General features: G+C 36.9%; 1 protein-coding gene across 6 annotated transcripts in view; it reads right to left on the bottom strand.

The window, feature by feature from the left end:
- Positions 1 to 1,879: 1,879 nt before the first annotated feature.
- Positions 1,880 to 28,000, bottom strand: part of DCAF6 (DDB1 and CUL4 associated factor 6) — an 88,841-nt gene continuing 62,720 nt past the window's right edge. For 3 of the 6 annotated variants that reach the window (XM_075103201.1, XM_075103216.1, XM_075103230.1), the window contains 9 exons: positions 25,954 to 26,069; positions 25,185 to 25,268; positions 24,687 to 25,008; positions 19,722 to 19,763; positions 13,238 to 13,376; positions 8,238 to 8,394; positions 6,596 to 6,684; positions 3,924 to 4,029; positions 1,880 to 2,321 (listed from right to left, as the gene is read on the bottom strand). In XM_075103201.1, coding sequence (XP_074959302.1) covers positions 2,257 to 2,321; positions 3,924 to 4,029; positions 6,596 to 6,684; positions 8,238 to 8,394; positions 13,238 to 13,376; positions 19,722 to 19,763; positions 24,687 to 25,008; positions 25,185 to 25,268; positions 25,954 to 26,069 — 1,120 coding nt within the window. In that variant the 3' untranslated portion in view covers positions 1,880 to 2,256. The remainder of the gene's footprint in view (positions 2,322 to 3,923; positions 4,030 to 6,595; positions 6,685 to 8,237; positions 8,395 to 13,237; positions 13,377 to 19,721; positions 19,764 to 24,686; positions 25,009 to 25,184; positions 25,269 to 25,953; positions 26,070 to 28,000) is intronic. The other 3 variants (XM_075103223.1, XM_075103239.1, XM_075103208.1) reach the window with 1 other exon arrangement.

The following is a 28,000-nucleotide window of genomic DNA, read 5'->3' as shown; positions in this document are numbered from 1 at the left end:
TTGTGCTATTGTATTTCATTCAGAGAACTGCTCAGGACCCCTAGCTGTGGAAGAGGTCCACTGTTGCAACAGATGCCACACAGAACAGAAACATGGCTTTATTCCTCTTACTGCTAACAGCTAAAGTAGAGCAGACAACCCTACTTATATATACACACTAAGTACACTATATATATGTACTGTATAGTTCTTTAAAAAAATCTGATGAAAGGAGTACTCTGTTCTATTATAAAAATTCAAGGCTAGTTTACATTTGATAGTAAAAACATTGCTCAGTGCAGTGCTACGAGCAGCAAGGTTTGAATAGGTCTAGATCACTGTGTTTCCCCCTCCACAAACAGGCGTACCACAAAATCATGAAATATTCTTTCATTTCTTGCTGGTCTACAAATACTTGCCCAAAATGTCACGTCATGGGGAAAAACTAATGTTTTGCTCCCTTCTCCAATAAAAAGGCCAATTAATCCTTCTCCTTGCGTCACCACAAAAGACAAATATCCGTATCGGCCATTACTGTCACTCTATACCTTAAAAACCAACTAACCAACTTACCTTGACTTCTTTCACCCTCCCTTGTACACGGTAAATACGTCCTCAGATGCTTACCACATTTCCATCCTCTGTTGCACTGATCTCTTATGGGTGTGAAGCTTCTCATCTTTCACAACACTCCAGTGTTCTGAGCGCTCTATTTTTCCCAGCACCCTCTGCCTCCAAAACCTTCTCTCCCCCACAGTTATTTTCTCCTTTCCTAAATTCACTTCACTGGATCCCTTTCAAAGCTTCTATACTTTGCTCTTCCTCAGTAATTTTCTACCTTCTCCTTTTTTTAAAAAAAGAAATAATAAACAATCACCCTATCCATCTCCTCACATTTTTCCTCTTCCCTCATGTTATTCTTCCCTTGCCCAAGTCTCTTCACTGTTACTGCCAGCTCAGTTACATATAATTCCCATTTCTCCTCCTTCACAAACCTCTCAGTCTCCTCAAATAGTCTTAGTTTTCCCATCTCCCTCTATTTCTGTGACTTCTATCCCTTCTCCAAGTCCTTTGTGCAGCCTGCCTGCACTATGAAACAGGATATCAGAATGCTGTGATAATGTTATTCTTCATTTGGTGTGGGGAACTCTTTTTGTTGATGTAAGCAAAGTTTGTGAAGACTGTGTGCTGAGTGTATATTTTAATGATAACCAGGTAATGAAGCTGCCAGTACACTCATCCACCTGGTTTAGAATTCTTCCCGGCATTCTGTAATTCTCCATGGAGCCTCTCAGCATCTGCCATCCTTGGCAAGAACAGCCATTGAGCGAAGCTGCTCTTTTCCCTGCTCCGCTTTCCTTCCTTCACTTCCTCTTCCCCATTGCCGTCCAAAAACGTACGGTGAAAGGGGAGAGCCTGTTACATGGACTGAACTGTCCTCCTTTCCAAATAATTACTCCTAGGAAATAATGCACAGGAATTTTCAAATTCATGTTCCTTCACACTCCATTTTCTCTCTTCTAAATCCAATGGAAATTAAGATATATCTGCCGTCGTTGCAAAGAACGCATACTCATGGATCTATTAGTGCAACAACTGTTTCACCAGCACTGTTAAGCATGGAGGATGTGAAGTGGCACTCTAGTAAGACTGATGGAGAGACAATTTTGCATGTCTATCTGTGGGTTATGCCCATGGAAATGCAAGAACCAATCGGCATGGGGTCTCAAAGTCAGAGAATCCCAGTGCTCACTGTAAGAAATAGTTGTATTTGTCACTTCACAAACATTGTAACATTACTGCCTTCATTACTGCAAATGAAGGCAGTAATGGGGTTATAGCTACAAGGTGAAAAAAAAAAAAAAATCAATGGTTGCACAAAGAAAAACCATGAAACTACTTAAAACAACCAAATCTTTTAATTAGAAAGCAACAAACATGCAAACAGCAGGTATAGAAATTTATTTGAACCAACGTTTTTACTATAATGAAAGTTACTTTAAAACACTGATCCAAGCTCCCACATCTGCAGGTTAAGGAAAATATTGCACTTGGCATCTTCTAGCACCCCTCATACATGGCAAAACATTTTAAAAACATTTTTGCGTATTTTACTTGCACACTCTCCCCAAGTCATGCACACAGTCATTCAAAAAGAAAAGGTTAGGTTATCCAAAAGCAATACCTTAGAATTGCACTAAAGCTCTGTAAGGAAAAATATAATTAATGTCTTATACAAATTCCATTAACGTCTAGGTGCTCGCACACAACTGCCCGTTACTCTTCATCTTCATTTTCATTTTCCTGACCAGATCCTTCTGATCTGTCACCTTCCAATCGATCTGTAAGACACAGACATTTAGTAAAGAGAACCTCTGAAGTTTTCAGGTTTTGGTAAATATTTATAGTGTACTGTCTCCCTGGGCTATTACCCAACACACCGTGGCTGTGGGTGATACAGCAGAAGAAAGTCCATATGGACTGGCAGCAGAGATTGGGTAGAAACATTACCACAAGAAAGGAGAACAGGAGAAAAGCCCTAAAGGATTTCCAGACATCAAAGTGAAATTTGTGTACAAAAGGAGAAAGCGTGTAGCTGCTGACTGGCTGTCAGCACAGGAGAGATGAATGCAAGCATAATATTAAGAAGAGATGGTGAATACAAGGGATTGAAACACTGTTCTGAGCAGCAAAAACTAGAACAGTTGCAGTTAGAAATTTGTATACTCCAGAGAACCAGGGAATCTCTATCTGTCACTATACACATGAGAAAAAGTACCTTCTGATGTAAATGTTTAGAGAAGGGCAAATACAGAAATGTGTGTGAGGGAACATAATTGGCTCAAGACATATCACTCAAGCAACATGCACTGTCAGGTTAAGAAATACTCCACCCAGCCGTAACACAGACTTTTACTGATACTGTTGTAGCTCAAGTGTTGGGCAGTTTGAGTATTTTCCTCCAAAGATATCATATCAAATGAAGAAAAAACCAAACGAATATATTCACTTACAGCCATGGTGAGGCACGCACTGGGCTGGACACAGTGGCGTCCTCCTGGCTCTCTAATTCCCACAGATCGGCAAGAGATGAAAGAGGAGCAGAAGCTGCTGCCAGGCAGAGCTCCCCTCCTTCCTCATCACTGTAAGTCCACTGCTCTTCTCAGCCAGTGCCGGAGTCCCCGTACTCAATATCTAAAGTCCTGTTAGGTTTTCCACCCCACACATCATACCAGCCTCCCAAAACTTCGTCTCCTTGCTTCCTGCCCAGTATGATTCCCTCCATTGTCCTACATGTTCAGGATGAACCCACTGCAGTCAGCTTCTTCAGCACTAACATCCAGGAACACCAGGTCCCGACAATGTTTTTCATGCAACCCCTCAATATCACCAGTTTCAGCCCCCTTCGTTGAAGGGACATCCTAGTACCTGCTGCCCCAAGGAAAAGCTGCCAGCAGCCTCATTAATATCTCCCACAGTCCGGTATCTTCACACCCTCCTTCATTCCCAGACAATTCCAAGCCCACAATGAAAGTCAGTTTATCTTACAACCCATTCCATCCAGTCATCCCCAATAGCTTTGCCATCACACGGCACTCACCTTAAAGATAATTCCTTAGAAAAGAGAGTATTTTTTCAACATCTAATTAGTACTACATTAAAAATGAACTATTTCAGGATGGATAGTATGGTAACATCTAAAAATACACTTTGCTCTTTCTTTGCTCTTTGTTTTGAGGTAAAAAATAACAGCGGCAAAAACATTGCAAGTCTCACACTAAAGAAGTAATTCCTAAGTACTGATATTAAGAGACCCTTGAACAACCCTTGAATCTCCTCACCAACCCCAAGTGCAGCCACAAATGGCTGAAGATCTCGATGGTTCCCCAATCCACCTGCTATTTCATAGGCCAATGTGGTGGGCGAGCTCTTCAGAATCTCACCTGCTCTTATATGATTCAACGAAGCCAACATTCGTAACATAAAAGAAGCTGGAACAGTAATAGTGTTTCTGGTCTCTTCCAGCATTAATTCATTACGTGTTATAACCTGCAGGCAGGGAAGGGGAAAAAACAGCATCAAAAATAAACACAAAATTGTAGTGCGTCAATATTAGTTTGAAGATACAAAGTTCCTCTGCAAAAGGTATTTACAGAGTCCAAAATTACAATCAGGGAGCAATTTTTAATGTTTACCATCAAAAACTGTTATACCAGTCGCATGTGGTAAGAAAAGTCAGACAGTGGACTCTGCCTACAGATATCTAATTGTCTGTCTAAACAGTATTCTAGTAAGATCATCATTCTGTTGTCCACATGCATGGTAGATACTAAGATAAGCAACTGAGAAAAAATTTTGGAAATGAGATCTTGCACAAAGTAAGGAGGAATGGTGAGAGAAAGTGCTGTTACAGATGGCAACTCTTGTAGAGAACAAAGCGCTAGCACCAGCGCTGGCCAGGAATGTGGGAAGGAAAAGAGATGAGGTTACCCTATACTCCTACCTTCATGCTGCTTGAAACTTTTGGAGAAAATCCAGGGAACACAAGCAATTATTCTGTCCCAGTTCAGGAACATTCTTCAGCTCCATAATTCTTTCTAAACAGATCTATAGCTTGCCTCTAAATGACTTCAAAGAGCCAGCTCCTACTGTCTTAGTTTCAAGGAAAAAAAAAAAAATCACTAATGAATACTTTCAGCTCTCTTGCCTCTTTCCTTCCTTGTGGTAATTCCTTGCCATCCTTCTCGCTTTGCCACTAAATTCTAATCCCACATCTTAGCTTGTCTCTCAGCTTTCAGACTATGTTCTAAGCAGTAACCTTCTACTAGCACTAAGTTCTACCTTAGCACTAACATTAAAAATTTCTTTAGGTGGAGACAAGTTTTGACCATTACTCAGTCTTTCCTCCCAGATCGGCTGCTGTAAGGCAGGAAAATAATCCACGTCTCTTTCCCCCCCGAGACGCCTTCTCAAGCCTGTTCCTCTTGTGAGAAACACATTCTTGCAAATGTCTGCAGTGGCCTTCTCCTAGCCAAATCAAAGCACCTCTTTTCTGTCGTTCTCATCTGTTTACCAGGAACTTCGCACAGCTGATCGCTCCCTAAATGAAGCAAACCAAGATGACAGCAGGCTGCCACTTTCTTCCTCCTTCACCTCCAATTTCTCCAGGGAATCATCAGTAACACCCCTGTGACAGCCTGCTTCGCATGCTTTTTCTCTATTCAGAGGTTTGTTCCCATCCCTGCTGTCTTTTCCCATTCACTAAGATTATGGCCTCTTTTAGCTGTAAATACAGTTCTATACTGATATTGAACTCTCCCCGAACACAGTGCTTCCTCCCTAGACCTCCCCTTCTATGGAAAATTCAGTTCAGGTCTCTTGGACAGTTATTCTAGCCAAACTTAACATGGTGAAATTGATCCCTGTATACCTGTGTTGTCCTCTACATAGGTATTTCAATATGGGGATTAAGTTTAAAAAAAAAAAAAAAAAAAAGGCAAAAAACCATGTAAAATTACAAACCATGTTGTGGTCAAATTTTCTGTAAGTTCTACTTTTTTTTTTAATTAAATAAAAAATATTTAAATCTCTAAATAATTCGTTATTATTTAAAAGTAAGTGACAGAAGCATCAGTACAATAATTACTTTTAAGACACATTTATATTTAGCCATATTTCTGAACCCTGAAGGCTCCAAAACACATAACAGATTAAAATCATACTATACGCAGAAGTGTCACATCAACCAGTGTTACTTCTGCTAAAATAATGGGAAAGGTTCAAAAATCACAAGTGGATGGTTTGGGTTTTTCTAGGGGAATGGCAAGGCAGGTGGCTAAGGGTTGTGGGTTTCTGTTTGTTTTAAGTATATATAGCACTAATAAGGAGAAGTAATAATAATTTAAAAAGAGGCTACTACATTTGCACAAAACAACCTCAAACCACTCCACAAACAAATTTGCCATAATATATTACTTATAGAAAAACACATTAAAAATGTATTAAAACATTAGATAAATCACTAAAGTGTGGTTATTCTGCAGTCAACTATATGATCACCACAGGCCGGTTGCTATAACATTGTTATTGCTTTGGGGGTATGAAAACAACGTGTTACATAACTTTACATACAGACTTTTGTAACTGATGGGGCTTGCAATGTTTGCTTTATGCCATGAAGCTCCCGATTTGCAATCTTAACCTTAATTCCCTTTTATGCCACAGAATATTTAAGCGAACTGATTTTTGCGTTCCCTGTTCTTCTGTATATCGCTGTATTTCCTTCAGTTAATTTCTTTGTTTAAAAACAACCACTACCTTAATTTCTAATTCCTGCCAGTTTTCCTTTTATATCTAGCTGTTCATACTTTTTCCAACTTCTTTCATGTACTAATACCATATCATATAATTTCTAGGAGAGTTGATGAAACACAAAGTACCTCCCTGTGCTGCCAGTGACAGGAAAGGTAGCTGTTATAAAGGGCAGCTTTTTATTTGTAGCTCATTTGTTGAACACTAAATAACTCTCTCAATTCAGTATCAGTAATTTGCACCAAAGGCTTTTATAGAACTGGAAGATGCAACATTACTGTGAAAAAGGAGAAAAGGTTCTTACCTCATCTGCAAGTTTTCTGTTAAAAATCTTGGATTCTTCCAATGGTGACCAAATTTTTATATCATAATCAATACCCGAAGAGGCCAGAACTAGAAGTAAGAGTAATTGTAAACTAAATGTGTTGTGTCTTTGCCAGTATTTTCAGCACTTAACTGGAGCTGAAGAAAGATACTTCATTTGAAGCATTTACTTGCAAATGTCTTCCTATGCTGAACATGCAGCTATGTAATTACTAAGTCTACATACAAGATCTGAGCTAGATTGTATTTTTAATACATATATATATATGAAGAAAACACATGCAACGATCAAAAGCCTACTTTTTAAAAATAAAATGCACCAGGATATACATAAGATAGGGGCAGAAAGTAAGAACAAATCCAGCCACTACTAATATGTTTCTGCTGACAGCCTGATAAGTAGATGCATTAATAACAAAGTCTTAGGATTTATAGACCCAGATACAAAGACAGAAGCCAGATAATTTAAAACATATTCTGACATTTGATAATTTCAGTGTATTTCATGTAAATTTATTTTATATTCAGGTATAAAGAAGCAATGGATGCCCTTATAAACACTTGTTAAAATATGGAAAACAAAGCTGCAGAACATTCTGTAGATCATTGCTCAAGACCACCATGAGGAAGAAGCCTCCATAGAAAGATCTGTACAAGATTAACTGTCCTAAAAGGAGGACGACCTCTTCATTACATTTTCAGTGTGGGACAGGGAGACAGTTGCACTCCATCAAGAAATCAGTAAAACTGCAGGGCGTTTTGAAAGGTGCTTCCAAAAGAAGTGTTCAACCTAGCCACACACTCCAAACATGTACAGGAACAAAATTTCAATTGAACATTGAAAAGTTCAAGGCTTATCCAATGTAGGGCAGTATTCCATGCTTCCACAAACTGTCTGAAAAAAATCTCAGCCTCTTTTGGTATTATTATAACTTTCTTTGCTTATTTATTTACAGCTGACTGTTACTCTACAGCCATGTAATCTGTGAAAAAAGAAATAACATAAATACTTTCTTTGACTGTGTCAGTAGCTGCAGATTGGATCGGATTTTACATCTACATGGCAGACGACACATGATTCCTTCTACTACTTTGGTCCATCTTTTCTATATTTTCCCCTAAATACACATTAATAGAGCTTCTATTAATTTTATTAATTCTTTTGATCTCACAAAGCCAGTGAGGCTGAGATGCCACTTCACTCAATTTTTTGAACAGAGCCAAGTAGAGACCAGATTCCAACATCAATTCCCAAACTGTTGCTGGCATTTCAATGACCTCATGCTTCCCTCATCAGTGTCATGGAAAACATTTAGTGTATTGAGGGGAGCAGGAAATGGAGATTCTTCTTAATACATCCTAACTTTCTATAAATACTATGTCAGTAACGTTTTCGTTCCAAGACATTATTGGGTAAGGAGGGTTTTGAGGGCCAAAGGTCATTAGTAAAAGACAAAATTAAAAGTAATATTATCTAATTTACATGGGGGAAAAAAAAGAACAATCATTTATCATTTATTAAGCATTACAGTGATCTATTAAGCAAAGAATTTAAGACTGACCTTTAAAATGCTTTACTACAGATAACCTGAACATGCAGACTGTGAAAATGATCATCTTACTTGGGTCAAATGGATGAGGCTGAAGACAGTTCACCACATGATTATCAGCTTCCAGCAGCATGAGATGTTCAGCAGTGTGTCGATCCCATATAAAAATATGGCCACAGTCTGAACCACTCATGACAAAGTTAGATCCCCAAAAATTGGCTTCCTTTATCTGCGGTAGAAAGGAAAACAACAATTACTTTATAAGACTAGCCTGGAAAGCACATGAAAGAGTATACTCCCATTTCTGCAATAACACTGCTTCTGAATGAAGTAAGAACTCTGCAAATGCAGAAACCACATGAAATGTTTCCTTTAAATTTTCTTCAAAGAAAAATTATCAAAAACACCCCAAAATTCAGAGGGTTAAAGATCTCCAGAGCAAAATGGCTGCTAACAGAAGAAAAGGAGAGGAGTTGGGGTGGACTGAGCAGTTTGGAAATAAATAAGGTGACAGCAGATTTGTCACTTTCCAAAGTGACTGAAGGGTGTTGCAGAAAGATCCAAGGTCCCCGAAAAGGTTTCCAGAAAACCAGCCACCTCTCACCACAGCTGTATAGTTTGTTGCCGTGCCTCACAGCCAGTGGAGCGATGCGACAGCGTGCACTTGGGCTGTCCCCTCCTGGCATCTTCTCCAGGAAGCTCTGGCAGCGCTAAAGGAGGCTGAGGGGGAAGGCTTCCCCTGAAGCAGGGGGACTGCCGCAGAGACAGCAAAGGCAGGGATGGCAAAGGCTTCCTGTCACATTCTGTCTTTCTTCCCCTGCCATCAAGGCACAGCCACTGCTCCTTCTCTCCATGTAATGAACAGAGGAACAACATCCTCTGGAGAAAAGGAAAAGAGGGGTTCTAGGGAACAGTATGCTCACGCTTCAGGCTAGTACACTATATAACGGTTTATTACATCACACAAGGAAAGGGAAATAGATGAAGTGCTGTAATTCAGTAGGTATTTAAATGCCTTAACCTCCATAAGTATTCATGGCTCATCTGCATCATCATTCGGAATATGCATTTGCTAACAACGCTAAGAACACTTTCCTAATGAAGTGACCATCTCTACCCTCAAAATGAGTGGACTGTCTTTTCCCTGATTCTGAGAATTAAAGAAAATGGCAGATACAGTCAATGACAAGACAGCTAGCTTGGCCTGCACTTGACTCGAAAAAGTCTTTGGAAGACAAGTGAGAACTTTCTTCTTCTCTTTGTTCCCATCCCTCTCTCCAAAACATGGTAGTGTCATCAGACTAAGAATAATGTATTATCTGATAATAATTTATACATATTAGTTATATTTTTGTATGGATCCCTATATTTATTATTTCTATTAGACTATACTGGTTTTATTTCTTAAACATTATTTATTTATAAATAATTACTTGTGTAGTAAATGCTGTATTATTTAATTGTATATTTACTAACTCAGTGGGAAAACCCAGACTCCATGAGATGGATCTGCAGTCTCATGAGTTTTGCAACTGAAGACAGCTGAAGCAGCCTGTCCTATGAAACAGAGTAGTGTTACAATGAAAATGGTCATGTAAATGACAAAGAAATTGCAGGCCAGGAAAAAGTGGCAGTGGTATCAGATATCCATTTCCTTGAAATACAATGTTGATATTATTCTACACCTGTTACATTCAAGACACCCATATGATTACAGCCTGAAAGAATGTGGCTTATTCAATTTCTGGGCCAAAAAAAGCCACCCTAAAGTATTTTTTTTTCAAAAAACAAGTATTACGTTTGTTAAATGTAGAATAACCTTTCCATGCCAAGGCCTCCCTTGCCCTCCCTTCCTAAAAAGATGTAAACCAAAGCCAAACAATTAGTCAGAGCAAACAAGAATGGGTCATTTCCTTCACTAGTTATTAGAATCTTCTCCAGAAATCACTTCTGATTTCACTCAGAGTGGGACATCAAAGTAACTATTGTTAAACTTTTAAAAATAGGAACAGGCTAGACAGCAGTATCTTTCTCCATCGCTGTCCTACATAATCTGTAGGGTGAGAGGTTAGATGTGGGGGGCAGAGGGAGGAGGGACATTGCTTCAAGAACAGTCAAAACTCAATCACAAGGTGTGAACAGAAAGCTCCACAATAGTCTGATATTTGTGCTGGAGAAACGAGGCTGGAAGTTAAAAATGTAATCCTACACACAAGATTATACTTTGAACAGTTACCAGTACCTCTTTCAAACTCTAACTTGACAATTGACCCTGGGCAAAAGAGATACCTATGTAAACGGAAGTTTCCTATGCAGCAGCTTTCAGACTTCACACAGACAATGTCCAGTGTTTGAAGGTGAGCATAAAATAATTACCTCATTTTTGGTATTTAAGAATGTCTCCAGAACAAGGGACAGAGCTTTGAGTTTGAGACCATTTACATGGAATCCTACTATGGAATTATTTTCCAGGTACACGTCATAATAAAGCTCTAAAGAGGACAGTGCCTGCATCCTTATCTTTCTTTTTGCATAGTTTTTGCAGAAAATGCACTGGAGAAAAAGGACAGAGGCACTGTCTCACCCTGTGCTTTGCCCCAACTTTCTTGATTTAAAAATCACCATGATAAAGGACCATATTAGTAAGCTGAGCCCTTACCACTGTTAAAAATATATACTTTATTTCCAGCATAAGTATGTCCAGTTTTAAATTTCAGGCTTGCTAGATCTTTGTCTATAGAATATGTACCAATGATTGCAGTCAGTGCAATAAAATCATCCTGATGTCTAAAAATAAGCCAGAGAAACTGCATTCCTGGATTCTGTATGAAAGATATGTTGCCAATATATTCATCTTTCGGCAGCTTTTGTCTTATAGCTCCTCTTAATACATATTTTTCATTATCCTGTTAGAAGTACATCTAAATTATCTCCAATAATAAATAACTTTATATTTTAATTCTCAATTATGACTTCTTCCTCCTTCCTTTGTATTCTCTTAACTGCTGATTTTACACTTCTAATATTCATAAAACTCATTTTAGCACCACATAAATCAACAGAATTGAAGTTCACATTTTAAAATTTTGTTTTCAAAAACTCATATACACACTCAGTTCTACTGTATGCATATACATCTTATCCCATTTATTAGGTACACACAGATGCTCTATTGAAGAAAAGTTTCTTTAAAGTCAATATTTTAAAAGGGGGACTCCGGCCTTGCGGTGAGTGGAATAGAGGAAGGATGGCATATATATGAAAAGAGATAAGTCAAGGACTGGAGGGAAAAATAGTGAGGATGGAGACAGGAAAGACACAGAACTGAAGGCACATGGCAAAAGACAAATTTTGAAGAAGGGTATTTGAGGCTCACAAGAGCATTTTTTTCCTCCAAGAGATAAAAGAGAAACAAGAAATCCCACCCCCTCATCATTCCACTACCACCTCACCCCCCGCTGCCATACTTTCAGGTCTGTTTAATGAAAAAACAGTAACACCCAGTACTCTAATGATATCATTCAAGTGTTTATATGGCAGGGATCTGTGTGCTGGACCTAAAAATGTTCCAACCCTGCCAACGGGGAAAGGAAACAGCAGTATAATGTTACTTATCTTTTGCTTTCTGACCGTATAAGAATCACACTTAAAATATGCTTATTGAAAAATTGTAAGATTGCCAAATAAAGTTCTGAAAAGTAAGAAAGTACCAGAATTACTCAATTTGCCTGTATCACCTTAATTCACTCGTCTTTTATATGTATGAAAATAGCTCATGTTCATGTAATTGACAACTTTATCCCTGGGCTGCTCAGGTGTGTAGGAAACGACCTCTCTAAGCTGTCTCCTTCACAAATTTAAAAGGGAAATACCATCAGCCCTTGCCCTTCAGGAAAGAGGGTATCAATAAAAAAAAATAATTTAAATTAAGTTTCCCACCATAGAAACCAGCAGGGAAATTACATCATCTTCCATTGTGTGCATTCCTCATCATAGGTGCCCACGTGAAACAAAAGCAAAACCACCAACCCACATCGCCAAAAAAACAAACAACAATGCTGTGAAATGATCTGTGTAATAAGACATATGCAGATGGAGACTGAATTAGGATCACTGAAGCAAGCTTAGTTTTAATATCGCCTAAGAAGTGCTGGATGCTATGACTTTTAAACTAATGGGGTTTTGAGCAATTAAAATTAATTTCTGAAATACAGTGCAAAAGTCCTTGTCATTAATCAAAGTTTATTCTAAGCCTTGTTGCTTATGTAGACCAAAATGTGCGTTTGCTGAAGCATTTCCCCCTCAGCGTAATCAAAGCCATTCACACAAACTCTAGAAAATTGCTTCTGGAGGTAGAAGAACTACACCTCAGATCATCTGCAAAATAATACACCTGCTACTCCTACAAAATACCACCTAATACTCAGAATTTCACATCTTCAAAATACTGTTAAAAAAAAAAAAAAGGCAAGGAAACCAGCCTTTGTTTCTCATGCACCACTGCTTTACAAACTGAGCAACAGCTTTTTTCTTAAAATACAGTATTTTGTATGAAGAAGAGAGAGTATCTAGTAGTTAAGATTATGATTTAATTACTGGCATTCTTTCTTTTTTTTTTTAATTCAGAGATGTCAAAGCTCTTAAAAATAATTATTTAATCCTCACTTTCCCTTCAAGGTGTTAAAAATTATTACTTAATCTTTACCTTTGAAAAGCTTGGAAGGGAAAGTGAGGATTAAATAATAATCTTGAAGATAGGTGCATTTTATACCACTTAAGCTGACAGGCAAAACAAAAAAAAGAAGTTAAGCAAAAATACCCAAGATTTCAAAGGAAGTTAAGGGGAGAGAGTCTTAAACTCAAGAAAACTTAAATGCCTAACATGGTGACACACAAGTCACACTAATTTTAATTTTCATTTAGAGCAAATTATATGGCTTCCAACTGCATATACAGGAAAAAGTGCTTACAATACACCACAATATCCTTTTTAGCAAGCATTATCAATGTGGCAGGGACACTGATTCAGTCCATAAAATCTCCACAGTTCCCAAAACAGAAAGACTTTGTACCATTGTTCGGGAGTTCCGATGACCTTTATAAACCATCTTTATTAAAGGACGTCTAATATTCAGCGTTTCCAGTTCTTCCATTTCTTTTCTTTCTTTCCTCCTTCTGAAGAGCTCCTGAATGCGGGCAACAGCAGATCGTCTATAAATTGCAGACAAAGAGAACACTACTGAAAGTCCATCTCTAAACACTGAAATGGGCTCTCAAAAAGGACTATAAAATAATAATTAGACACTCAAACACACTCTTCATAAGTTTGGAACAGACATCAACATTATCCCAAATGTAAAATTACAGACTTTAATTTTTTCCGTCCTGGCTTATAACAAGAATAGCATGCAAGACAGTGGAATGTCAAGTGATGCAACATTTTATTCCCTCTCTGAAGAACAAACCTCAGCTGTTGGCAAAATTCACATGCTATTTTATTCGTCAATGGTAAAGATACTCTCCACCCATAATGAGGTAGCAAAATTCTGAAGTGAAAAACCTATGCCAAAACAGAAGCTTTTAAAATTTAAAATGTTATTAAGGATCTAGTGGACTTTGCAGTGTGATTTGGTTTTTCCCCAAAATTTCATTAAATGTATTTCTCTTCACTATTTCTGTATAACAAGACTTGAGATATTGACAGCTTTAAAAAAGTTCCTGCTAAGGCAAGCCATGATGTGAGATCAATTATTGTAGAAGTGTCACATTAGCAGTGAGGGATACAGCTGAAGATTTCCTAGAATACCAGAGAAAAAATAGCTAAATTATGTAATTTTTTTTTGGTAAATGTTTAATTCCAGGAATCTACTTTTTGATTAATCTGTGAAAATACCCTGGTGCCAAATTTTTTCATGTTTAGCTCTTCAGTTTGCAGATCCCCGTAATTCCAGCTATAACCAAACTGTCACATCCCAGCACCTGCACCTAACTCTCTCTCTTCTTTTATTCCATATCAGGGTTGCTATTAGCTTTGAGGTCCTGAACACAGACCAAGGGAAACGTCACTCTCCAGAAGGAGCAGGTACAGATTTTAGCAGAATGCAAGGAGTCAAAGTATTACAGGAATTTATATGATCCTGAAAAGTAAATTGAGCCAGAACTGAATATATTTGCAATCTCAGTACACTGCTACCAGAAAGCTAGTAACCTGAATTTGTCCACAAGTAATGTGGTATGGTGTTTTAGTCACTGATCCTGGAGACTCTACCAACGAGTCCTCTTTTCCAGAAAGAACCCCACCAGATCTATCTCATAATTCATCCTCTCAGCCAGAGGTCTGCTTCGATTGTTGTTTCATTTTTGTCATAGGAGAAAGTTGGACCAAAAGAATTAAGGTAAAGCAAGTGTTATCCTACAGCTAGGCAAAGAAGGAAAATTAATGCAAGTAATGAGTCACTAATACAGATTTTAAAACAAACAAAGAAAACCCCTTAAAAACCCACACTCTCATACTAAGACATATCTAATACAGCAAAGCTTTTAAAAGGTATTTTTATACTTATTCATTATGGAAACTAGAAGAGATTTGTAAGTACTAGTCACCTGATCTGCTTAACAGTGGACTATTTATTATAACACATTTCTTAGAAGTTTGTCTAGCAAACAATCCCAGAAAAAATAGACTACTACTACTTCCTTTGAGAGAGTTTTCTCTCCCCTCAAAATCTCATATCTGGGCAATTTTCTATTTCCTCCTCCCTTCACTACACTAAATAACTATACTGTATTTGTGAGTTAGTCCTTGTAATATATGGAGCCTCAATTTTAATCTTCAACAGATTTAAGAAGATGGCTTTTCACAAAATCTTCATACAATGGAGGGAATAAAAAAGAAGCCTATGTTCTTTATCTTCTGTGCTTTAAAGATCACAGAATTATTCTCCTCACCAGTTTAATTCTATGTGAAGGACAAAGAAGGGTGTGATGTATACGATAGGCTACATAAAACACTTAGAAACTTTAAACAATTATTTGTACATTTTTTTTGTACTTGATTTTAAAAAACATGGGGTTTGTGTGAGAAAGTAAAAGCAAAAATCATGTAATAACAACTACTCTGCTACCAACTCCACCAGCGGTCACGCAGCTTTGGAAACAGCACACACAGCTCTTCAGCACTGTAGGACCCTTTTGGTTTCAGAAGCACACCTGCTAGCCTTACACCTATCACTTACTAGGATTGCTACTTGTATTTTCGGTGCATTTACCCACATAAATTAATTAATAAAAGATGTGCAGTGACAAAGCTGAGAAGTTAAACATCATTAGGACTGACAAAGCAGTAGACTTGTCTAGCTCTTTCAGAAGGGTTACTTTCTAGATAGCCGTAACAAATCCTGGGATTAGAAGATGTTATTAAACTAGCTAATTGGTAACCCAAAGTAGTTTCTTGCATTGTTTTTCATCTTAGCATCTGTAAGAAAAATGAATCTCCTCCTCTAAATTCCCCCCAGGCTTGGATGCAGACAAAAAACCTCCAGACTATTCACCAGTCAGAATCATGCATTTTTAAATAAAAGCAGAAGCACAGAAGCAACTTTTGGTAAAAACCCTTTCAAATAAATTCAGCTCTAAATTTAAAATCCTGATTTTGGGTCTTATTTTAAAAGGCATGAATGGATTGATATTTAGTTATATTGTAAAGTCGATGATTCCCTTCAACAGGGAGAATTGCAGCCAAGCACACATGGCTATAACTGTGATACTGTTACTGGGCACTCTAGTAACATACTGCTAAAAGCAGGAGCCTGGCAGAGGCAAGTCTTCTCCAGCAAAGATAAATATGAGCTCAATCTAATGACATTTCAGAATAAAGAATATTACAGAAAAAAGGATTCTCTCTGAGAGGTATTACTTTTCCACAGCTACAAATTTTCTATAGGTTAAGTCACACACACACAAAAAAAACAATTTAAAAAACCCCAACATATCTGTTTTTGTGGCTTTTTAATTTTCATTTGTATCTGTGATAAGCAATTCCTGTCTGTGCCAACATACACTTAGTAGCCTAATCACTTGGAGCATCAGCAGATACAGAAGCGCGCTGTGCAATTCATACTGTTCTGAAGTTCAGCCTAAACTAGGCCTGACTGTGAGCTGCTGCTTCCCTTGAAAACTGTGTACTCGTCCAAGCACAAAATGTCAGATAATGAAATTTACGCACATTGTGTCGGCACTCCTTGAGTAACTCCATCAACTGATACTGTTGTATTATGTATCCACATTCAGGCATCAAATAATGAAGATGCCTGAGAAATGTTGGATATCGATTAATGTTGTGAATTTTATGGTACAGAAAATGTTAGGTCTTGTAAAGCCAATGAAACGGAACTTCTGTTTTAGTTATGCCCTTATACTGTAGGTAGTTCTCTGACTTCAGAATAATTTGGCACTACTGTCTGGTCTGCAGGTATAAAGCCTTAAGTATGTTTTGCCAAATGTTGTGGTACCTTAGTGCAATATCTTACAATACAGTTGATGTGTGTAGTCTTCGTAAGACTGAGCCAAAGATGATGTATGGTACTTCCATTATTTCAGTGGAACGTGCCTTGTGGAAATGTGTAATTTTTAAATATAACTTACAAAAGTAAGAATATAGACATGAACCACAGCACAACTTTTCCCCTTATGATCAGCCAGGTTTGAAGCTGATTGCTGTAAACATCAATTATCAAAAGCCTGTTTAAATGAAGCCCTAGATGGGTGGAATATGGATTTTAAAGTGAAGCCATTATATTCTTTCACTTAAACATAGGTTCAAAAGAAAAACAAACAAACAAAAAAAACCAAATCACAAAAACTCTGGGATGCAGACTGATCCATAGCTATGTATTACACAGAGAGAAAAGTAAACATGTAAGTTAAGCAAAAAAAAAAAAAGAAGAAAAAAATTGTCACATAGGGCATTTTCTGTAAGTTTAGAAATTCTGAAGTGTAATAAGGATTTTTAAAAATGTGAATCTATGCAATTTGCACAATTAAATAACTAGTTTGTTTCTTAAAGCACCATGTGCCATATTACTCTTTTTTTTTTTTTTTTTTTGTGAGGCGGGGAGGGGGAGAGGGAGGGAGGAGGGGGGAGAGAGAAAGAGAACCACAGACCTCAGTTCCCAATCTATGTTACTCAATTTCTGTCTAACTAGCCCTGCATGTTTTAAAGCAGCTATGCTCATCTACTAGTTAGAAGAGAGACAGTCAAAATTAATGGTATCTTTTTCAAAAGAGGGGAAAAATGAACAATTATCCATCAACTGAATCTGTAAACAATCTACAGGAATTCTGCTGCAAACTTTGTTCCACTAGAGGTCCAGATGTAGTGGCTGCCATAAAATTAATCTGGTACCCTAGATAACCCTGCTTCTCCAAACACCATCATCGCAGACCAATCGTCTCTTGAGCTAGGCTGCAGCAGTTGGCTGTAAAGCTCAGTTGCTTCCTTTTTCCATCCCTCTTGTCTCAGCTCTGTATTGAGTATTGAGCTTAGTATTGATTCCTCCAGTATTAAGGATTTTTGTCACTTCATAAGTTTCCAGATATACTTACACATAGACAAACACTGTCTCTTTTTGCTAAATACCAGAAACCCTTGTTCCTTTTCTTCTGCACTTTCAAGTTAAGACTTCCCCCACCCCCACCCTTGTTGCCCTCTTCTCATTTGAACTATTTTCCTACCCAAGACAACTGCAGGGAACCTAAAGCTTATAACCATTAATTTAGAACCTATTTCTCTGATGCCTTACAATCATTTCTTCACTGACATGTAGAGGAATCCACCTGACAGCTACCACGCTCCTGCCCAAGAATTCCAACCATGTGTCTTAACAAGCTGGCTATCACCAACAAAGTAAAATCCAGCTCAGGAAGGTGACTCATTAATAAGCCATGGTACTGGTCTTTACCTCAACTCACTAGTTCTCTCACTATTTCACTCTTCTGATTTTCTCCCCCATCCCACTGGGGGAGAGTGAGTGAGCAGCTGTGTGGGGCTGAGCTGCCTGCTGGGGTTAACCCACAACCACCACAGTAAAATAGATCCCTTTTCTAAATATCAAGATTTAATTATATTTCTGTTTTTAATTACCAAATAATTCCTTCAGAATAGTTCCTTCAAATAGTTCCTTCAGAAGCCTCTGAACCTATGGAAGAGATTCTCCACTGCTGCCAAATTTCAAGCATTAAGATAGTTCAAAAGCAAGGGCAAAATCATCATGTGAACAGCACACTGACTTTATCCTAAAGCCCATGTTATTTCACTGCTGATCATATAAAAAGAAAATGTTTACTGTAACACACTCCTAAGTAATTTCCCAGCCTTCCAACACAATCAATATTTGAGCTATTCTCAACTACAAAACATTTTTATATTTTTCACCTGATATGCTGCAGAATGACAATGAAAATCAGAGAAAAATATATTGATAAAAAATTCTGTGCTGAATGCGTTGTTCATTTTTATATTAAATTTATAGCATACGAAACAAATATTCCCACGGGCTGTGCTGAAGAGCTAAAGAACTTCATGGTAAGTATGTTTAATATAGAAAGAATGTCTATTACAAAATTGAAAGTACAAAAAGTACAGAGATTCCTGAACCTTCTTTAAGAAAGACGCCAAGTTAAATCCACGTTTTCCAACGGCAACTAAGATTGGAACATAAAACAAAGAAATACATGTTTGTGCTATTTTCCTGTAGGCATTTAAAATATAGGACTCAGGCTAAGTATTTTATGAAACCACATCCTGAGTCTTTTTCTTTCCAGGCACACAAAGCCAAGATGTTAATTTTCATCATTAGAATTATTTTGTGCCATTTCCCCTATATATAGCCTTTGGCATTAAATCACAGTAGATAGTTCTCTCCCTCTTATGGCATGTGGCCAAACACAATTGCCCAAATTGCCTTGTGTGTTCTTACAATTAATTCACTCAAGTATTTCAATGAGGAATATGAGATCAAGTGACTTTTTTATTTAACTTCATTAAAAGAAATACTGTATAAGACTTAGCACGTATCTTGCTAAATATGTATTATCAAGTATAGCTTTAATAATTATGCTCAGTTCCATAACCTCGTTCAGGCAAAAAATACAAATGGTCTTCGATACATGTATTCTTATATTTTTGTCCAGAACTGGGTGTTCTCTACTACCAGACAAAGCAAGTCAGCAGTGGCACATGCAAATATAACACGTTCCTCAGCAGCTGAATAAAAAAAGGTATTTGCTTTTCACAAACTACACACTTTTCAAATTCCATTAATTTCTATGGCACACAATAAAAAGATTAATAGGTTGTTAAATGTATACACTGCCATTTCCTTTCAATTTCCATGCAATACATGCAGCTAAATATAACTCAAGCAGTATGCTCTGTAATTCATAGCATTTAAAGTATCGCAATTCTTAAAATGTCAGTTAGATACAAAAAACAAGAACCTGATAAATCCATTATATGGCAATAAAAAGGAGGAGGGGAGGAAGAAAATAATTAATTACCTCATTATTCTATCACCTATCGCTGTTCCTCTGATATTATATCTAGTAAAGGGAACAACAACTGAAGTCATTCAAAAATGCTGGGTATCATGTTTTTAAAAGGTTAGCATCTATTACAAAATGTGCTCTACGTATTCCAACTGAGAAGACTCCTTCTCCTCAATGTGTTAGTATACGAGACTACTTTGATTTCAGCAAAAACAGTATTCAGATTACATAACAGTACACAAAGTTGATCTTATAAAATGCAGTAAACTCTTCACAGATCATAGCAGAATTGGAAGCAGCTGCATAATAATTTCCATTTTACGTTCATATTTGTCTGAAATTTTAACCTACTAGTTTAACACATTCCAGGCTTAGCCTCTGCTCATAGATCAGCTTCCGTCAAAGTCCAAACAAAATAAATTCAGTCGTGTAAGTAGGAAAGCAGCCCTCAGAAAACTCAGCGAGCTTGGATTAATTTGTGAAAATTCAGATCAATCCATTAAGAACTGCACTGTCTGTGCATGAAGAACATACATTTTGCATAGATTTCCCCCCCACCGATTGCCAAGTACAGTGCTACGGCAAGCCATATTATCTATCTCTGTTCCAACTAAATTTGCTGGACTTAGTTTTAAAGAAGATATGCTATGTGCCTACTTTGAGACTTCAAACACTTGCATATCTCCTGATATTTGTAAGAGAAGGGATCTTTTCCTGTGGATTCCCTAAAACATCCAGAAGGTTTTTTTCTCTGTTGAGTATCCAGCTAAACTGCTCTGCTGTACAAAACAAGTTTCACTTTTTAAAATTTAGAAATATTTTGTGCAGTTCCTTATACATTTTGTTAAAAAAAAGCATGTATTGACTAGCCCATTGACAATAAAAACATTAAATAACTGTTTAGCTTCTTTTAGTCACTGGTCTTCACCATTACTATAGTGATGCTCAGTGGTTACAGAAGTGATACAGAAAAAGAGTCAAATGCCACATTCTCAATCATTTCTTTCAAAGAAATGTCCTTCTGTGTCAAAAGTCTGATTCCTAGCCACCATTCAGCTGACTTAGCCAATTTATCAACCAAAGGATCGTGGTATTTCTACACATTTTGCTGCTACAATTCTTAAGTCCTTTTCAACATATTAAAGCGGGTGTAAATTTTGTGTTTCCGTATCTGTTGCACAGTCTTTCCTGACAGTTCAATTTCAGGTTAGCTGGTGAGAAACTATCCTCATTGTGTTTTGAGATCTATAAGTATCCACAAAAAGAGATTATGTCCCCCATATCTATTCTTAGATGATGTAAGAGAGAGAAAACGACCCAATCTTCGGTTTGAAAACATTAAAAGCTGGATTTGTATCCAAATAAAATTCAAATAATGAAAGCTCTGTAAATGTTACAGTTGCAAAATGGACAACACTCTATTCATTAATCTGAATTCTACATCCATCTTACTAAAAGTAAAGCAAGACCAGTGGAGTTGACACAGCAGGAAGTTCTCCATTTATTTAACTGCAGGTACTACCAACAGAGCTGTCAAAAGGGTACTTCTGCCACTTCTTTTCCTTAAGAGGAAGTTTAAAACCCTGATTTCAGAGTACAGAATCAGAAGTCTACTATTCCTTTCTCAGTGGAGAAAGTTGTACTTTACAGCAGGAAAAGGACTCGGTTTCCTTTATCTTCATTTCCCCAACTGTGGAGTTTCTTCTCAATATAAACAACAGCTAGTTATTTGGTATCTAAAAAACACAACCTAAAGTAACCTAAAATGCACTGTAAATAAAACCAGTAATGCTATATACTGGAAAAGGCTTACTAGTCAAATAGCTTTTAACACTCGGTTTCAGAAGGCTACAGTCTTTTCATTTTTTTGTCCTAGAGAAAAATTAGAATTAACCTTTTTCTTTTGTGACTGCATAAATTAGGTTCACAAAAAGTAGATTATTGCAAGCTAGCCGTATAACCTTCTCAAGAAAAAAACAAAACAAAACCCCAAAACAACTGAAAAAACCCAGAAAACTAAACAAAAAGGCCCCAAAGCAACTCCCCCCATGATATTCTAGAGAGAGAAAAATCTATTTTATTATTTCTATATTAATGCCATTAATTAACTTATAGAATGACATATTGGAAACTAAATTATTAGATAAACTCAAGAAAATGAGATTTAGTAAAGGAATTGTTAGGTAACACAATTTACTAAGTGAGAAGAGAGAAAACATAAGCCTATAGGAAGCATACTGGTGGAGTTAAGCACCAGTCTTGCAGGCAATTTTGTTTAATATATTGCTAATAGTGTTTGAGCAAAATGTAGGAATGTACTCATGCAGTGGATTGGGGACATAAGGCTGGGTAACTTCATGAATACAGAGGGGACTGTAGGGCCTTGGGAAAAAAAGGTGGGTAGAAAGTCAGTAGTATAAAATTGACAGTCATACATATCCGAGCTTCCCTCTGGTGCAAGATAAGAACACATTAATTAGAAACTACAAAGTAGGATAGACTTCAGTATACTGATCTTGTGTCTGACCACCAGCCACCACCATGAGACAGCCATGAGCAAGAGAAGAGAAGGATATAACTACAGCTCACTTGTGTCTCAGACAATCTTCTCTAGACCGAGAGTAATACTCATACCATTAATCCTAGCAAAATCCAAACAGGGCAGTGTGCATAATTCTGGTCTACCATATTCAGGAAAGAAGCAGAACACAGAGAAGCACAGACAGGAACCAGCATGATGGCAGGAAAACCACAAATTTTTACTGCTAAGTGCAAGAGAAACTTGGCACTCTTAGTCTAGTGAGATAAAAGCTGAAAATGGACAGGATGAACATAATTCAAATGATAAGCACTGGGCATGAAAAAATTATTTCAATCAAAACAGTATGTTAGCAGAAAATAAAATGACTAATTTTAGTCAATTTATACCCATTATAGAAACAATGTTTTGAGGTAGTTTCCCACTAGTTAAGGGGCTGAGGGGATTTTATATAAATTTGATCAGTTTATGAAATGGATTATATGCTATAACAATTGTCAAAGTAGTAGTAGAGAGGACTTCCAGTTACTTTCACTCTATTTCATATAAGAGATTAATACTAAGAGGGCTTATAGCTAGCATTTAAGACCACCAGTGCCTGCTTTCTCTTTGGAAATCCAAATTCCTTAAAGCATGCATAGGATGTCCTACTTTTCTTCAGTATCTCAGAGGGTATTTAGAAACTCCTGAAACCAGAAGAAGAGAAGGGAACATAATGTAAACCTACATCTGACTGCTCAGAAGTTGAACTAGAAAACTTCACTGCTTGCACACACACAAAAGCAGAACAAAATTAATTGGTCAGGCATTAAACCTGAGTAATGAAAGCCTGGAGTCAATCCTAAACTAGTATTAACACAGCAACTTTTGTCAGATTTTATGTGGGGGAAGAATAAGGGAGCAGGAGGCTGAATAAAGTATTTTAATTATAGAATTTATTTAGTTGAATTATCTTTCCTATATGATAAATTTAAACTGCTAAAGGAAGAAATCTCGCCGCACACAAAGAAAGAAAAAAAGCATGTCAGATGTAGTCTAACTTCATTTAAGATGTCTCCACTAGTGGGAAATAGTAACAGCTATATGATACTTGGAAATGTCATTCTTATTACATTACTACAAAAACTATTACAATGTAGCGACAACATAAGGTGCATGAAAAGCTAAGAAACCTGCTCAAAACCAGAAATGGGATTGAAATCGCAGGGCTTTTCACAGCTTGCTCTTCAATCACTAGAATGTAATGAACATTGGCTTTGCAGTGGAAACTATTTCTGCCATTAGATATTTATCTACAATTACTTAGTATTGCATGGAAAGTGAATGGATTAAGATGGAATCTCTATATATTTGGTTTTTCATAAAAACTGTCATTTAGTGAGCAGAATTACTCGTGCTATGTAATAAGAAACGACTTACTGTTCTTTTTGTCACTGCTGACAATGTGGTGGCTTATGACTTTTTATTTTAACTGCAAGTTATTAAAAATCTTTTCTATACACAACTATTAAACTCTTTCTGATTTCCTATTGTAATGCTTCCTGTAAAGAATTTGCACTACTAGCGTAAGAAATTAATAGCAAGATAACATCGCCTTTGAACAGGACAGGAGTCAGACGCTAAGGCATCTGACATTAGGTTATGTAACATCTAAAACAAGTAAAAAAGGTATTTTCTTAAGTCTAACAATAGAGATGCTGCTTAAATAATCATTACAACTTTCAAAAAGTCCAAGAATTGAAATTAGTGAACAAAGCAACACCAAATTGAGGGCTAAGTTTACTGAATGATCAAACAAGTATGCACAGCTGTTAATATTTTACAAGAAAAGAAATACACAAAGCTTACTAAATACGTCTTTTATTAATGACAACTAGCAATCTACCTTTTTTTTTTTTTAAACTGCTGTACATGCTGATAGTCAATAACCAACAAAAGGAAGAGGATTACAGAGTTTCTCCTTCGGAGAAAAAGAATGGGAAATTGAACACATCAGTCATAATGTATATACTACAGACAAACACAGCATTGCTCAACAACAAGAGTTAAAAGCTCTTGCTTTGCCAAAGTAAGAACACCTAAAGTACAGTTGAAAGAAAATGTTGGTCCCTGTAACACAAATTTATGATCTTGCTATACCTATGACTTCAGGGAGAATAATAAAAAATAAACTGCAAATATTTAGTACTGGGGTATTCAGCAGGCATGAAATAAATACAAGCAGGTATTAAATCTGTAGGAGCTTGCCTGGCTAGGAGGGAAAAATATAGCTATACATATCTTACATATAGGCAAATTAGACTGAGCCATCAAGCTCTTGGCTAGTTGTCAACGAACAACTTGTTTTAATTAAGGATATTAGGCATGGGTTTATAGATCTTCCATTTAAAAAAAAATACATTTTGCCAAGCAATAGCAGAGATAAGTATTTCCCTAACCTGTGTCCTGGTCCTCCTCGATACCTTGCCCCTGGGATCAGAACAGGATCATCATCACTATCATCAGTTTCTTGAAGAGCTGAGGTCCTGGTAGAGGACTCGTCTGGAGTCGCAAGCCCTGAGGATTCTGGGTGTGGCTGAGGTGCATCGTTTGCAGCAAGCGAATTGGCAGTGGATTCAGTATTTTGACTTGAAATTTCTTGATTTGCACTTTTTTCACAGGAGGCTTCTTCCTCTACATTTCCAGAGACAGCATCAATGTTGGGACCTTTCTCTTCTGGTTGGATTCCAGAATGCTCAGGACCAGGTTTATCTGATACAGCTAACATAAAATATTGGGGAAAATAAGACACAGCATTAACAATTATAGCCTAATTTTAGAAGACAATATAAATGGTCACAGAAGTTAAATTATGCATACTGAGTTTATATTGGAAATTTAGTTTTTCATTCTCTACTTATGAATATAACTATATTTGAAAGAAAACAGATACACACCTGCTTCTGTTGTCTCTACAGTTTCATCTGTAGTTTTCTGTTCTTCAGCACTTGCATCTTCCTTGTGAGATTCATCAGGGACTCCTAAATTAAACAACTTATTAGTAAATCACATGATTTCATTTAGGTGCTCATCTATAATGTAAGCAATCTAAACAATACTAGCACTCCTACATCAAACCAATCAAAGCAATCCCCTCCAAAGTCCACATGTCATTTTACTGAAATCTCAGATACCAAACACATAAAAGTCAGTATATATAAACCTATCTAGTTGCCCAGGTCAATACATGAACAAATAAAAAAGTACTTCTTTTTTGTTCCTTAATATCCTATGCTGTGAGAACTTCAGCTGCAAAAATAGCATTAATACTCTTGAAACAGATGATCACTTACTGAAGGCTATTATTTCTGAAGACAGAAATTAAGTTATGCACCTATTAAAAGGGATTTTTGGCAACAAATTGAGCAAGACAACCACATGTAACAAAATACAGTGAAAGCTTGAAAGAAATGTAACGAAATACCTAGCACTCATTTATGCTTGCAAAGTGCAGCTGTTCTGTTTTTTGATGCAGTTTGAAGCAGAATATCTGCAACTATCTCAGGTTGGTATCTTTTTCTTTCCCCAGAAAATTAATCTTCTATTACAGCTGTATTCTGCCTTCATATGCACGTGTTTGAGACTCCCACTGTGTTCAAGGATAGTCATGAACATACGAAAGCAGAATTTTTACCTTAACGTTACAGCAATAACACTGTATCTTACTTGGTTTTTCATCTTTAGGCCCTAACTCTTCTGAGGCTTTTGTTTTTGCAGAGTCTTCTTGGCCTTCAGTTTTGCAATGACTTCCACTCCCTCTAGAGCTTGAATTTGTGCTGCTCCTGGCAACATAACATGTAAAAAAAAAAAACCAAAAACAAACCAAACAAAAAAACCCCACACCAACATAAATAGATAGGATCATTGCAATAGCACAGCCTGACCATCACCATCTTTCTCACTGAAATTTCACAATTCAATAGCTTCTGGCAGCAACTATAATTAACAACCTTCACAGCAATTTCCAAATTTTCTTTTATGTGCATCACCACTCATCCCACACTGTTCCTCCACATCACAGAACCCTGTTCTCGCCTTCCTATCTTTTTTTTTTTTTTTACACTTAAAAGATTTCTTAAATTGCTTTTCAGAATATTGTGAGAACTCAAAAGGATTTGCTTGTTCTCTTTCACCATTTACACATTTTTTACATGTGTAAATGATCAGAAATCTTAAAGGTATTATGAGCTGTCAGCTGAGCACTAATACATAATCTTATCCCATCCAGTTAAAAAACTGACTCGGATAAAATTCTGCAGGTTCTTCACCATTAACTATCATTCTTGTACCTTTTGAGGCATGGACTTCTGATGTCAGCTTTCAGTCCTCAAAGTTTTGTTATTTCTCAAGATTTACTATACACTGGTACTTGAGATTTACACCCCATTCATGTTTAGATAATTATTGTGGAGCACCAATTTCTGTTTACAATAAGGAAAATTATTCCTCAGAAAATATGTAACACTGCTGTTCTGAATGTTATCAAAACTTCGTTTTCAGACTCTAGAAAAGACCTTATTTTAGGAAAAGCAAAGCCTTGTTCCTAACTTTTCCAATTCTCTCCTGTCCCACATCTGTGTTGCGGCCTCAAACTTAGGCAAATTGTTGGACAAAAGTGGAAACAAAGATGAGTTATGAGAATTACAAGCATGATTCTCAAGAATTTAGACTGTATTGTTACAAGTATCTTCTTAGCTGTGTATGTTATTAGTAAACTATTTTATATGCTACATTGCTAGAAGCAGCACAAATCATGCTTAGTCTAGATTCTTGAGAATCTAGTCTAGACTTCAGTACTTTGATTTTTTACATTAATTTTGAGAGCTTTTACTCATCTTGATGAGCAATAGCCTGTTTCATTGCTGTACTGGATTTGTAGTATGTAGAAAAAATTTGTTAGTTCTTACAGTATTTCTTCTAAATCAAGAATTATCAACATTGTTTCTGAATGGACAGACAAGAAGGGTACTGCTAGACACCAAGTCAAGGATTTTTGCTATTTCATGTGTCATAGGATATAATCACTTTTATGAACTTAACTACAGTCTAAGCACTAAGATTTTTCTCTTTTTTTACTTTTGGGAACCTAACTTCTAGCTCAATGCTAATTTACATTCATGTATTTACTCTGCTTTAGTTTTTACTTCAGTGTTATTTTTCACAACAGCAGTTATATGAAAAGGATGTTTTTGAGAGCAAAATAACACCCTGTGCTTTTGTTACATTAAGTCCTACTAACTGCTTCCATAGCAGGCTTTCTGTTTCCCTAGTTCTCCACACAACTCTTCTTCGAACCTCTGCCAATTTGAATCAGTTTTCTCGAAAGCATGATGAAGACTGCACACAGCATTCTAAGTCACAAAGCAAAGCAGAGCTGAGCAGCAGCACCACTTAATTCTCCTCCTTGGCTGAAGTCTCCCAGCCGGTGATATCTAGGATCATACTTGCCTTTCTAGTCACTGTATTATATTGAGAATGAAGTGACTGTTGGGTCCATGCCTTCCTCCGTTTCATTTTCACAACACTCCCAACTTTCAGATTTTGTTTTTGCGATTTGTCCTCAACTGCATCATTTAGATATATGGAATTGCTTCCTACTTCTGTTATTCCATTCTTTGGCACAAAGTTTTTAGTTAGCCTCTGAACTGACAATGCCTTGCAACTCTGTCCCGCTAGGGAATGCTTCCTCCTCTCACCACCCACACTTCTCTAC

The sequence above is a fragment of the Phalacrocorax aristotelis genome, chromosome 1 (assembly GCF_949628215.1).
Source record: "Phalacrocorax aristotelis chromosome 1, bGulAri2.1, whole genome shotgun sequence".
Classification (NCBI taxonomy): Eukaryota; Metazoa; Chordata; class Aves; order Suliformes; family Phalacrocoracidae; genus Phalacrocorax; species Phalacrocorax aristotelis.
This window is presented reverse-complemented; position numbering and strand designations above follow the sequence as displayed.